Genomic DNA, 14,049 nt, shown 5'->3' on the forward strand with positions numbered 1-14,049 from the left:
TCAGCATCCCAGCATGTTCTCAGATCTTGGCCAGGTCTAAGGACTCAGGGTCTGTTTACAACTACTTAATACAACTATCTCTACAGCAGTGGAGCTGTCAGCGACATTATACCCACTGTCCATCCAACACCCATCCAGAGCTATCCTCATTTATAAAGTTCTGAGCTAAGCTTCACACACTTCACACAATCTACTTTTTTTTTCCTGAGCGTCTGTGTGATGTGTTTATTGTTCCCATAACGTGACAGACGAATGCCATTGGTGAATCGTATGATGCTATTTCCTTCTGCTGCTTAGAAACGTTGCCAACTCTATAAATGGTATCTGTTGTTTTATCACAACAGTCATGCTGGAATTCTTTGCTTGAGGGGGTCCAGAGTTGAATGTTGGACTTCAGAGAATGGTTTGACTGTGGCTCAGCCAGTATCCTGAAGCAAAGCATCACTTGACTTCCTCTTGACTTGTGGATGTGAATTGTGCCTTTAAACACATCTGATCTTAAAGTCCTTGTCAAAACATTTTCTGAACACCAAAAGGCACACATTTTATTTTTCTAGAAACTGTTGCTACACATTATAAACTGTTTAAGATAAATATATCAGCTTTTCTTAATGAGACAGCTTTGCCAAATTAAAAATATGTATGAACCTTAGAACAAATATTTAGGAATCACCAACTATATTCTATCCGGGCTTTTTTTTTTTGTTCTGAATAATATTTGGCGCAATCAGTGCCCATTTTGTATGTCAGAGCACATATTACGGCTTTTGAATTTTTGAAAATTGACAATCAATTACAACCCAATTAAAGAGGTTCTATTCATGAAAATCACTTGAACTTGAATCTGTAAGCCTTACAGATGGCCTCTGCTCCTGACACGGGATTTGATTGCATGCAGATACAGGGACCTTAAGGTCCCATCAGCAATGTATCTGCATGCAATCAAATCCCGTGTCAGGAGCAGAGGTAGATAGAAGAGGAAGGAATCTTTAACAAAATTGAGCAAAAAAATAAAAAAAAATAAAAATCTAATTGGCTTAATTAAAGACTGGTGAACACTATGATATAGATAGATAGATATTAAATCCCTTTACAATTAAAGCGACATCCTACCATTTTTGAAAATGTGCATCCTGAGCCTGGACTCGTCGACCCTCCCCTCAGCGTCCATGACCCCGGGTAAGCTGAGAGGAGCTGTGGACAGAGCAGGACAGCTGACCGCTGCCAGGCTCCTCTGGAGACTGTCCGGTGAACTCTCCTCTCCTCTCTCCCGTCGCGGAGTCCCGTCACCCTCCATCAATCCTCTATCTGTGCTCTCAATATCCGCAATCATGTGCCGCACAGGTGAGGAAGACCTTTGGTGCGCTGCACGTACTGCTTCCTACGAGGTTTATACAACCAAAACACACGAATCACCCCTTTACTCCCCCATAAACAACATGCCCATTCCCACAAGCCATCTCGCTGCGAGCTGCTATACCCAGAGCTGCTTCCCTCCTCCAGACTCGGATCGCTTAAGAGCCTCAAACTCCTGAATTTGTCTCAGGAAACTGCTGTCAGACTGTGGACCCTCTGCAGTCACATGACTGTACCTATAGCGTTTGGCCTACATTCAGGTGGCGTCCGCGGTGTTAGGCCAAACTTTGTATCCCATAAAACCGTGTTCCCCTAGCGGTGTCGGTAGGCCAGTGTGTTGTTGTTTTGCCACCGCACAAGGAAATCATCGTGGAGGAAATGCGCTTAATAAATGACAAACGCGATAGCCCTCCTTGCAGAATCAATGGACACTCGTGGTTTGAGACAACAATAAGGTCATAGCAACTAGGTAAGTTACTGTCGGGAAATGTTTTTTTTAAACGTTGTTTTACTGTTTGAAAACGCCAGCAAACAAACCACAAAGGCGAATTCACACGCCAGGGGAAATAAGTTTTTAGTGGATACAAAGTTTGGCACAACACGTGTGCAGTCTGAGTTCAGTGCCAAACTTTCCAATGGATTTGAGAGCATTTTACTCCACCTAGTGGTTTTATTCAGCAACGGAGGTCTTTCCTAAACCGTCAGACCTCTAAATAGATTGGTATTAGACCGTGGACCCCCGTTTGATAACACCGAGATCCAAAGAACCCATTTCAATCTGATAATATAATATCTCTAGGTTTGAATCATATAAATCTATATACTGTAGGTGGGGTGATAATAACCAGGGGGAACCTTATCAATTAGTAATTATTATACATTCTCACAATGTGCAAAAGTTTTATGAGTGAAATAATGGTGAAACTGTTCCTCATTTTGATGGGGACCCCTAGCAAACCTTCTAGTCCTCCAGACAAGAGACAAACAGTGAAAGGTCCACTTGTATCTGTCTTGCAATCTAGTAGGCTTATAAACTATAGAGGCATAATGAAGAACTCATTGCGCATCATCTCCAAAGCATCTCGGATCACATGTCCTTATGTCATCTTCCCTAGACTTTAATGATAAATACATATATCAAAAGAGTCATGAGAGAGATGCCATGAACAGTGGAAGAAATGAGAACAATACTAGCTCCTATAATGAGCACACTATAGAAATACTAAATAAATAAATTCTTAATAACGTTTTAGTTGCACTGGAATAATTTATGATGTACCACCAAGTATATTACACTCCTATCCTCGATGACACAGCAACTAATGCAGATGTTTCGGCTCACAGCTTCACACAGCTATGGGCCGGAAAAGCCAGTAGCTTATATGGAAACATGCAAAACCTATAGATGGAGATAGATAAAAGAGATAATAAACACAGATCATGACAATTAGTAGACTGAGATATGGTATCACCATTCCCTGTTAAAGCCAAAAGACAAAGTAAGTTGGTCCAATAATACACATTACATTCATTACATGCGCTTGTGGCACAGACATGGAGCAATTTACAAAAAATAAAACATTTCTCACACAATACAACTATCTGGAGTGATAGGCCGTGCAAAGGGTCTAAGGTCATCTCGAAGTTTCAAGGAAATTCAAGGAAATGGATGGTTGGTTCATTAAAACAGTTGTGTCTCTATCTATATCTCTATCTGTGTGAATTCCTGTTCACACATTAGGCTATGCACAGTACTATATTTGTATCTCTGGTAATGCTTTCTCACTATCTTCACACTTCTGAGCTATTGACGTCTGACAAATATACTGCAGGTGTAACATTGAAACTAAAGTCTGACCACATATAAGTCAGTAAGATGTCAAGATGCACGTGTGTAACTGTGAACTAACTGTGAATGCTCTCCTCTACACCCAGAGCACTTCCACTGCGTTTTCATTTTTAAATGTCAAAGTTGTAGCCAGTTGTTTGTATTGTGCAACCAGGACACTTTTTGTCCTCTTATGAAAGAATGTAAAATCACCATTACTATACGCCCTATCCCTTCAGTTTGGATTGTGTATGCTACACACGCACAGACCATCAGGCATAGTCCCGCAAAATACTTGGTAAGCACACTGATGACATTTTGACCCACAGAAACTTTTAGAAACATTAAGCGTGGTCAGTTTTCAGTCTACAAAAAAAAACTCCCTACTTCCTTTTTTTATTCATTTACCACTGTTAAGTAACAGGAAACACACCCAAGAATTTCACACCGACATTTTCAAGATCTAAGGCATGTTGGTAGAGCACATCAAAGCACCATAGCCTCTTCTGTGTCTATCCTTGTGGCATCCCATTAAGGACTTCAACTCCCACAGTGAGTATCCGCTTCATTCTAGAGCTGGATATCCCGGCAGCAGTGAATGGATGACAGTGATCCGTCTGTGGAAACATTGTACGGTGTAAAAGCCAGATTATAGTCAGCTTGACTCCAAACTCCTGTGCAGTATGTAGACTACCAGATGTGAAAAGTACTGTTGTAAACTAACTCGATTCGGTTCGAGTCCAAAGACATGCAGGTCAGGTGGATTGAAGACTCTAAATTGCCCATAGGCATGAGTCTGTTTGTGTATTATGGTATATGATGTATGTAATCTAATAAAAATTATGTATATGACATAGTATGTGATGTATAGTATGATGTATATGAAATATGTAACCTATATGACACAGTATAGGATGTATATGTGGATATGTAGTATGTACTGTATATATATGATGTAGTATGTATATGACATGCACTGTATATGATGCTATTCAAAACCCTTTGAGACATGCTTGTGATAAAGGGCTATATAAATAAACAAGACTAGACTAGACTCGATTGAACATTTCAGTTTTACGTCTTTTAACTTCAGAATGTCTCTCTTGGATCAGATGGAACTGCGGCCATTGATTGAGCTGAGCCTCATATTGATCCTGGCCTCTGATACAAATGGTAGGTGGCATATTGTGTTCCACAGTGACCGGTCTATTTGTTTTGAATTTTATCTCATGAAATAAGCGCTGTTAAAAATATTAATTGGTTGTTGTTTTTTTTTAACACAGGTCAAAAGTACATGATTAATGTCAGAGATGTTAATACACCATTGCACTCTGATGTGACCATACCATGTAATTTCACCTATAAGAAGCCTGCAGAAAATGTTCACAAGCTTCAAGTTTACTGGAAAATATCTCAGAGGAGCAAGATTACGACCGGGGACAACGACATTAACGCATTCATCTTTCATCCAAATGACACCTATGTGACTGAGGAGTATAGAGGAAGGACGCACCTCGTCGGTGATATTAATAATCAAGATTGCTCTCTTATGATCCAGAATATCAGCCATAATGTGGACCGCATCTATATGAGAATTGCTACAGGAAATGACTTCTACAATTACAAGAAATCTGTCCGCATTACTGTGTCTGGTAAGGTTCTAATGATAGACAGCAGGATGTTTTCATTGCAAGGATATATGTATATTTGCTTGAGTAAAGGGAAATTTACAAATTATACTGCACACGTGATTTCCTCTACAGGGCCTGGTGGTACTTCAGCCCCATTCACAGGTATGATGTTCAGATTTTCCTTTTTTTAATTACGTTCATACAATTTGCAGGTTAGTTTAGGCTCGCTCATCAATAGTTTTTAAGATTTCCTATTCCTTTGGCTGTGTAAAAAGGCCCAGGTAATTATAATAAAAGCAGCCTCACCTAGGGAGATGTAATAAAAATATTATTATTTTTTTTACTTTTTCAGACAGTGTATCAACCAATGCCCCACTTGAAGTCACAACCAATAAGTTTAGCCTTTCTACAGACATTATAATTGTGTATAAATGTGTATTGTAATACACATTATAATGAAAGCCGCAGCATGAATATTCAGTTTTTTGTGTCTTTTTCAGATGAGGTATCAACCACTGATCCATCTGAACTCACAAAAAGTAAGTTTATCCTTTCTACAGGGTTTGTTTCTCTGGCGAGTTTCAGACTCGTGATTAGCATCGCACTGAATCCCAAATTGAAGGCCCTTCATTGAAAAGATCATTGTTCACAGCAATTTACTCTCTGAGAATAGTAAACTGTACACTAATATTTTGAATAAATATCTGAATCTTATCCACAGTGCCTAGAACATCGATCTATATCGCCACGTCTGTTCCAATCGCTGCAGTTCTGATCGTCATTTTTGTACTTTGTGGAGTTTTTTACTACAGAAAACGTAAAAGGTGAATTCACTTTTAGCTCACTGACTGAGTAGCTGAATGTGGGGCTTGCCACTAGTAAAAATATTTCTATTTCATGATTGGATTTGAGGCTCAGAATTATTCTTGATATGTTCTGCTTGCTGTTTGTAAACTAGCTAAACTATTACTGATTCTATACAGTATTGGGCAACACTTTACAGCAACCTTATTGTAAGTACCCAATAATACATAAGTACTTCTCCCCAATACATAATCGAGGGTTAAATAACACAGTGGAAGTACAATGTGTGGAAATGTTAAATGTGTTCCTACATTGTTTCATCACAATGTTTTAGGGAAATTTTCATTAGGTACTGGCACAGTTTTATTGTGTTCCTAAATAGCTTTTGGGCATAGGTTAATATGCTAGAGTAAGGCTATTGTGTTGTATGAGCTATTGTAAAGTGTTAGCCCATTATTTTCACAAAAGTATGCTTTTCTCCATATTTATAGAATATCACAGTTACCTGTTTTCACAGGTCCCAGGCTGTTACCCGGGAGGAATCTGGATATTATGCAAATTTTAGCAGAGCATCATCAACCCAAGCCAAGAGGTTTGTCTCAAGATAAAGTCTCCAAACAATTATGTTGTTAGAATTAGAATAAAAGACAATTTTTTCAGCAATATTTTCATATGTGTGAGCAATTCAGAAACCATAATTTAACACTAGATACAGGAGATTTATGTTTGTATATGTCTGATTCTAGTGAAAACAGAGTTATTCGATTTAAGATTATACATGTAAACTGCAGACTTCATCACCCAATTGCTCTATTCTGTCTTTTCAGAGAAAAATCTACCAAAAATCAAGACAGCAAGCAAGTTTCTCAACCGAAGGTCATTGATGAACCTGTTTATATCAATGTTCAGGTACGATGCCCCCCTCAGCTGAGTTTTAATATCTTAAGATATTAGCTGAAACAAAATGAATTGAGAAGTTCCATAAATATTTTTTCACACTAAAAGACATCTTTTCTCTTTGCAGTCCGCCACTGATCAGAGGGGCAGCCTGGATCAAACAGACAACGTATATGCAAATGTAGATTATTTGAAAAAGTAAAAAAAAAAGCCACATCTCAGAATTCTGTTGAGGCATGAACTTCATGTTAAATAACATCTTTTTATATTCTGCATTGTTTTGTGTACATATGCGTGTGCCTATGTGAATATGTGCCTTTGTGCATAGGATGCATGGGCTTCAGAATCCAGAAGATGAACAACTTCCCCTCTGTCTTCTTGTGATTTTAGACTATATATGGTATAACCTCTCAGAATTGGCAAGAGCACAGTCTGGTTGGTTTCTCATTTACTGGCTTAGTTGCTGGATGAAGGCAGGGAAGAGAAGTAGCGGATTTGCAAAACACAAGTTTGTTTGGTTCATTATGTAGATAAGTTTTATTTTCTTTTAAGGCCATTCCTTTAAAATGACCACATGATGTTCTGTGTTACGTTTGTTGCTTTTCATTCCTTATATTTTGTCGTACTGTGAGCGCAGTTTTAGTATGGGCGGCCCAAGTGAGAATCGAGTGTGACCAGTGTCGGTGCTCTGCTCGACTGCTGAGCTGCACAAGAAATGATATCATGCATTTACCACATCAGTTTTGTAAGCTAATTGTAACATTTTTCCTTGACTGGAATTCTGTGTTTGGAAATGTGTTTCTGCAATCAGATGTTTTTCGTGAGAGTTTCAGTTTAACTGCAGTCAAGTAAAACGTTTTGCAACAATATATACCAAAAAATGATTACATATTGTAACAATGTATTTGTAGCCTTCTCCTGTATGCTGTGAAAATCTGATGACTCTGAAGTAAAAACTTTGTAAATATCCATTTTTTAAAAAGGGGGTGGGTGGGGGGCGGTTATAGGAATTCACTTGACACCCAAAAAGTGCACAAATATCACTTACTCTGAAATTAAAAGCACATTTCAACCATCTAAAACAACCCAATATTGAGGTGAATGAAAAATCTATATGAAGAATCTAAATATTATTATAAGAAACATAATTGAGGCACAATACATTTTTTTTATTATTATTTATTTAGACTTTTAATTTGCCATTTCACTTCCTCAGTTATCTGTGATGGAGCTGAAACTTTATGATGTGTTTATGTTTATGATGTGACATTCGCTGCTGTCTATACCAAGAATAAAGGATTCACGTGTAAACAGATTTCCTTTCTTGACTTCAGTGATCCATGATGTCCAGTCCGCTTCAAGGGACTGGACAGAAAACATATCCACAAAAGATTTCTGCTGGTTTTGTGGCTGGTTTTGTGGTTATTCCTTGCACCTACAGATACCCCGACCCGGACCCCATCCCAGTGAAAATCCTTAGCAGGTGCACGGGATTCTGGGTTCAGAGCCCACTGTGAAGCTGCAGTGATGTTTACGCTGCTCCCTACAGATTCCTACTGCATTGCCATGCACAGAGAAACACAGAAACCCAGTACAGTGCATTGTCCTATACCGAATAGAAACTACTGCTTCTTCTTGAACAAATTTTAACTACGCTTTATGTCTGGTGTGCTATCCATGATTAGAGTGCTTTTTGCCAAAAGTCTGTTTTTACATGCTTAATGCTTCTTTCTTCAAATGTATTTGTCTGTCACCACAATTTAATATATCTATTAAACAATAAATATTACTTATATGTATGCTCCTTGTCCTTGGCTGAGATCACACTAAGAACACATTTGAATGAGTTGAGAGAAATGGATAACTCAGCACTCTTAACTGGCATGACGGTTGCAGTCTTCTATGTGTTATGTACTCAGCAAATTTAGGAAAATACTGAAACTGATTACATTCAGTCATTTTAGTTCCATGCTCTGCTTAAGTTTTTATGTTGCTTAATTTCATGCAAACATGACTATAATAGTTTTGTAAATATATTGTTTCAGACATATGTGGCACAACATAACCATTATCAGATAAACGTATCATTGTAACAGCTCTGCTTTAACCCCAAATTCCCTGTTCATAACACACATTGGCCTACAGTGCATCGTCACCCTTCATACACTCATGTGGGTCACTGTTGCCTCAAGCCTATACTGAATTGGGCGGTATTTTTCACTATGTCTCTGACTTATGATTGTCTTAATGGAAAACAATACTTAATTCATTGAATTCAGTACAGACTTGCTGAAAAACTGAACTGCACAGCAGTAGCCTATACCATAAATGACTATAATCAGTGGTGTAGAGGTTGGTGAAGGCTCTACTGTGTTCTCCCACTCATTTTCAGTTTCTCAGTTTGAATCCTGAATACTGGCACTGGCTTATCAACATCGCTCCCTCTACTGCAAGTGCTTCCCAGACTGCTTTCAGACTCTGTATTATGATGCTTACTGAGGAGAATTAATGGAAAATACTAGTATTATGGAGTTTAGCATTAATCTCTATGATTTCTAAGCATAACAACATAGATTGCTATCCAATGAATAGAGCGTGTCATGATACTTTTCAAGCAGTGCTGTTTTCTAAATAATCAGCACATGCATAGTTTAATTAATAGAACTGGATTTGCTATTAAATGTTTTGTTGATTGAAGGGATCTAGTGATTATTGTTATACATGTTTTGCTTACCATGCAGATACCCCACTGAATTGGTCATTAGTAAAGTGTGAAAGAGGGAAGTGTTGTGAAACTCGATGGTTAACCTGCTCACCACAGCTGAGTGACAGTGACTAGACTGACATTAACACCCAGGAATTTTCAACCAGTCTCCACTTCAGTCTGTTCAGCACTTCAGTACCAGCTTTTCATTACTCCATGGTTGATGTTCCAATCAGTAAAAATAAGAGGATTTTGACAAGAAGCAATTTTGCATTAATGCTGCTTGTTTTAACTACTAGTTTTTAGGTTTTTTTCCCCCCCGGCTAGAACACTATCAGACAATGGAATGGCAAAAAATAATAATAGTCTCTGTAGTAACTATAACCACATTCATTATAAATGAATTGCTTATTATCAACCCAAATTAGCAATATGCCATTCATTTCAACATTTTCCTGATCCTACTAAATTGTCACATTAGCTGCAACAGAGGTCTAGCCTTCTCGCCAGTTAAGCCCCAGGTTTCCTGTTTATGCTCATATTTGTCACTGCCCCCTTAAACCTGCACTCATATTATTTTGTGGTATTATCTACGCATAGTTTGACAGATACAGTAGTGCCTGTTGGACAAATAGCATCTTGTTCTATGAGATGAGACAATCCAATGTAAACTCAACTACACAACCATGGACAGTTGCCTTACTGTGTAGACCTGTATGGTCAGTGATGTAGGGGCTAGTGAAGGCTCTGTTGTTGTTGATCTTCCACCCTGTATGAGATATTACAATATCAATGTGCTTTCTCATTATTGAAAAAAAAAATCCACAGAGTGAATACAGCAAGCCAATACAATACCAATATATTTAATTTTATTCTCTCCTTTATTCCAAACAAGAGAAGCTGAATAGTTGAAAGATGTTGGTGAGGAATAATTGCAGAGCTCCTTGACCTTGGTTCACATACGTGTGTCCTGTATACTGGGCATCGGCTTATCATCATACTGTAGCCTTCTCACAAGAGTGAAGACGTCAACAACAGCAGAGAGTCTGCTGTCCTCACAAGATTTGTCTCAGACTGCTTTCAGACTCTGTGTAATTAGTGAGTAGAATTAAATGAAAATATTAGTATAATGTAGTTAGCATGTCGTTTTTCATGCATCTCTATAATTTCTGTGCTACGACAGACCAAACTAAACAGTTGTTTAATGCATACTGTAAAACACCTTGTGAGATACAGTATGTAATTATGGTTGCACTATCTTCAGCTGCTCCTAGGAGCAAATCAAATTTTAAAATAAATACCTGTTGATAGACACACATATGAGGCTATACTGTATGCATAATGTAATCTATTGTTGCAAACTGAGAGAAGTAACTTCCTGGTTTCTTTCAGTTAATAACTTTTAAATCGCAACTGGATTAATACGCTCAACAAGGGGTTGTATAGTTTGTGCTGAAACTGATAGATGTATTTTATATTATTTCCATATCAATGAAAAAACACTGAATTTTCCATTACTTTGTGAGGTTTTATGATCTCATTTGACTCAGCATCGCATGACCTATCAAAATATGTGATACAAGGACCAAATTATAACAGCAAAGCTGTGAAATGGGGAATGGACGATGCAACCTAACATTTAAGTATGATTGAGGAAGTCAGCAGAGAATATAAGTAATGTCAAATTTCCCTTTAAAAATACTTCAATAACTTTAATTGATGGGTAAAAGCCATAACGCAAACTACAGCGATGATCATGTGATGGCCTTTTTCCTCACAAAACCTTTTGTTAACTTTTTTCATGTTTTTCTTTTATCTCATGTTTGTCTCATCTGCTATTTGGCTAACTGTAACATCCTTCCATCACTGGAACTCATTGTTCTGTGGAATTTCTTTCTGTAACCAGTTGTTCATGAAAAAAGGTTTAACAATGGATAAATAACTAAAATGTAATCACATATTGCAACACTCTCCGCCATCTAGCCTTCTGTTGTATGTTGTACAAACCCAAAAAATGCACAGTATGTGATAAACACTTTGTAAACTTTTGCTAACACTTGCAATTTGGAGGGATGAACCAGACTATAAAACATGACACCCATTGACTCAAGTAAGAGCGTCCAAATCTCACCTGCACTGGAGTAGAGAGCACATTTCATCTGTCAAAGGGAATCCCACTTAGAGGTGAGTGAATGATTGATATGTGTGCAAAAATATATTGACAAACACACGTGTAGTTACTCTTTAAAATGTTTTTATTTTTTATTTTTGGCCTCTTTCATTTAACTTGATTTTTCGCTTCCTCAGTCAACTGTGATGGAGCTGAAACTGTTGTTTTCCTGTCTGCTGTTACGAGGTGAGTCTCAAATACTGTAGGTAATGCATCATTTAAGGTTATCTTTATCAGTGGTTGCATGAAATACTGTGTGAGGTGTGCATCTCACACTTAATAATGTTCAACCAAGGTCTCCTCAAATTGAGATCCTTTATCTCAAGATAGTAGCCAGATAATTGAATGAATAAATGTCTTTTCTTGTCTCCAGTGATCCATGATGTCGGGTCCTCTCCCCGGGACTGGACAGCAAACATACCCAAGAAGATTTCTGCCCTGGAAGGGTCCTGTGTGGTTATTCCTTGCACCTACAGATACCCCGACCCCTTCCCCATGAAAATCCTTAGCAGGTGGAAGGGATTCTGGATAACCGGACCCAGAATAGTCTCAAGTACTGACCGTAAGTGGCTATTGCCCCGGGAGTACAGACAACGAACCCAATTACTGGGAGATCTAAGATCACTTAACTGCACCATGCGCATAGATGGTGTCAGGCTCAGCGATACCGGCCCTTTCTATTTCAGGATTGCAATGCCAGAGTACAAAAGCTTCTCCTACAAAGACCACAAGGTGTCCATTGAGGTTATGCGTGAGTATTATTCCAGATGTCTGAACAAATGTGTAGATTATTCTGATTATTATCGAGGAAATACACCTAAGCAAAAGAATAACCTTTTCAGATTTGATTCATCACATTATGATTCATGTTTGTATCATTTTCAAACCTTTATTTCAAGCAGGCTCTCCACTGGCTCCGTCCCTGTTTCTATGTGGTGAATTGAAGCTGGATGCTGTGATAACTGCCTCCTGCTCTGTGTCTCATTCCTGCCCATCTTTTCTCCCTCGTTTCTTCTGGAGTCGCTCTGGAACAATCCAAGTCCAATCAAAGAAGCTGAATAACTGGAAGTGGGAAACAACATCCACCCTAAAATTTCGACTTCTAGCCACTGACCATAACAAGCTTTTAAACTGCTCAGTAATGTACAGAGGAGGGCAGAGGGTGAAGAGCTCCACAGTTGTCCAGTTAATAGGTGAGTCCAGTACCTGAAATAATAGGATTATCCCTTTCTACCCTAGAGACCGGCAGGTTTAATGCCACTGCAGAGGAGGACAGACTTTGTTTGCTATGTGAGTTAGGTGAAATTGAGAACGAGGTTCATTTTTTGTTTTACTGTCCTGTCTACGAGGACATAAGGGATGTACTTTTTAGTAAAATGTCCTCTATTTATGTTGATTTCTTTGGGTTGAATGATTATGAAAAACTTGAGTTGTGTTTCAAGAAGGGAACCTATTGTGTAGCAGATTTTATTTGTCAAGCTTGGGAGAGAAGGCAGAATATTTTGTTTAAGACCGAGCTGTATAATAAGCTGTATAATAAGCGGTAATCTTGTTATAAGAAATGTTTTGAAATGTATGGCTGCTGCAACGGTAACTTTGGTGTCTTGTAAACCCATGAGGGTTGGGCACTTTGTGTGCATGACACAGAAAATCATCATCATCATCATCTACCCTGCACGTCAATATCACAAAACAAATTAATTATTATCAAATACCGTTTTCTAGAAGTTTAGAAACTGCATCACTTAATAAAATGAACTGAATTTGTTGTTTACTGTCCATACAGAAACCCCACTGAATGCCACAGCTGGTCCTGAGCCCACTGTGAAAGAGGGAGACCTTGTGGGGCCCCAGTGATGTTTTACCAAGAGCCAATCTAGAAACTAAGTCTAATTTTGAAGATCTCTACTGCATTGCCATAAACATAGAAAAACTGAAAATTTCCCAGTATATTGCAACGTCCTGTGAAAGAACAGAAACTGCTGTCTTCTCTTAAACCAATGTCAACTTCACTATCAGTAATTCATTACTTCATATCTGGTGTGCTATCTAATAAAGATTACAGTTCACTGCATATCTGGTGTGCTATCTAATAATGATTACAGTTCACTGCAAATGCTTCTTTCTTATATTAGATAGGTCTCCATAGAGAAATTTGTCTTGGACCATCAAAGAAAAACTTTCCTGTCAACATGATTCAATGCATCTAATTAAGATTAAATGCTATTTAAATGCATACTAGTCTTTGTGTATTTATGTACTGTTATAGATATGTTTGCATGAAAGCAAGAAACACAATAGTGCGGCATCAACCCACATTTACTGCTTGTCTTCAGTTTGAACATTTTCCTGATTCAAATGAAGGATTGAATTAGCTGAATACATAAAAGACCCAGAGGACTGTAGCTTAGGCTTAGCCTTAAACCTCAAGTTTCCTGTACATGACACACACTGGCCTACACTGCATCGTCACTCTCCATTCACTCATGTGGGAATGCTATGAAATGGTATCATTGTATTGGTAAGTCAAGAGAATCTCTCAGTTCTCACTTTATGGTCATTTTGAGGTTAGGATTGGGCTCAGGGTTAGAATAGGGTCTGGTTGAAGCTAGTGTAATGCAATTCAGCGGTTAGGGTTGAGAGGCTATGGTTTGGATAA

The 14,049-nt window shown here is 38.2% G+C and overlaps 1 protein-coding gene across 4 annotated transcripts; it reads left to right on the forward strand.

Moving 5' to 3' along the window:
• The first annotated feature begins 3,641 nt into the window (after window positions 1-3,641).
• On the forward strand, window positions 3,642-7,811 carry LOC139664048 (uncharacterized). 4 transcript variants are annotated; one of them, XM_071542862.1, is made up of 9 exons: window positions 3,642-3,736; window positions 4,278-4,357; window positions 4,468-4,836; window positions 4,948-4,977; window positions 5,316-5,354; window positions 5,537-5,639; window positions 6,137-6,211; window positions 6,447-6,528; window positions 6,644-7,811. In XM_071542862.1, the coding sequence occupies exons 2-9, from the start codon at window positions 4,279-4,281 to the stop codon at window positions 6,716-6,718; spliced, it is 852 nt and encodes a 283-aa protein (XP_071398963.1). In that variant the 5' UTR covers window positions 3,642-3,736; window position 4,278; the 3' UTR covers window positions 6,719-7,811. The 4 variants fall into 4 exon arrangements, with proteins under 4 accessions (XP_071398963.1, XP_071398981.1, XP_071398972.1 ...); XM_071542880.1 differs by having other exon boundaries at window positions 6,144-6,211; XM_071542871.1 differs by having other exon boundaries at window positions 4,297-4,357.
• Window positions 7,812-14,049: the final 6,238 nt, after the last annotated feature.

This window comes from Centroberyx affinis, unplaced genomic scaffold (genome assembly GCF_046629955.1).
Source record: "Centroberyx affinis isolate AG114_WGS23_722 - 3 ecotype Tasmania unplaced genomic scaffold, CSIRO-AGI_Caff_v1 ptg000230l_1, whole genome shotgun sequence".
Lineage (NCBI taxonomy): Eukaryota > Metazoa > Chordata > Actinopteri > Beryciformes > Berycidae > Centroberyx > Centroberyx affinis.

Coding starts and splice junctions, on each gene's coding strand:
- LOC139664048 (XM_071542862.1), top strand. CDS start 4,279: ATGTCTCTCTTGGATCAGATGGAACTGCGGCCATTGATTGAGCTGAGC. Junction 4,837..4,947: donor TGTCCGCATTACTGTGTCTG/GTAAGGTTCTAA, acceptor TTTCCTCTACAG/GGCCTGGTGGTACTTCAGCC. Junction 5,640..6,136: donor TACTACAGAAAACGTAAAAG/GTGAATTCACTT, acceptor CTGTTTTCACAG/GTCCCAGGCTGTTACCCGGG.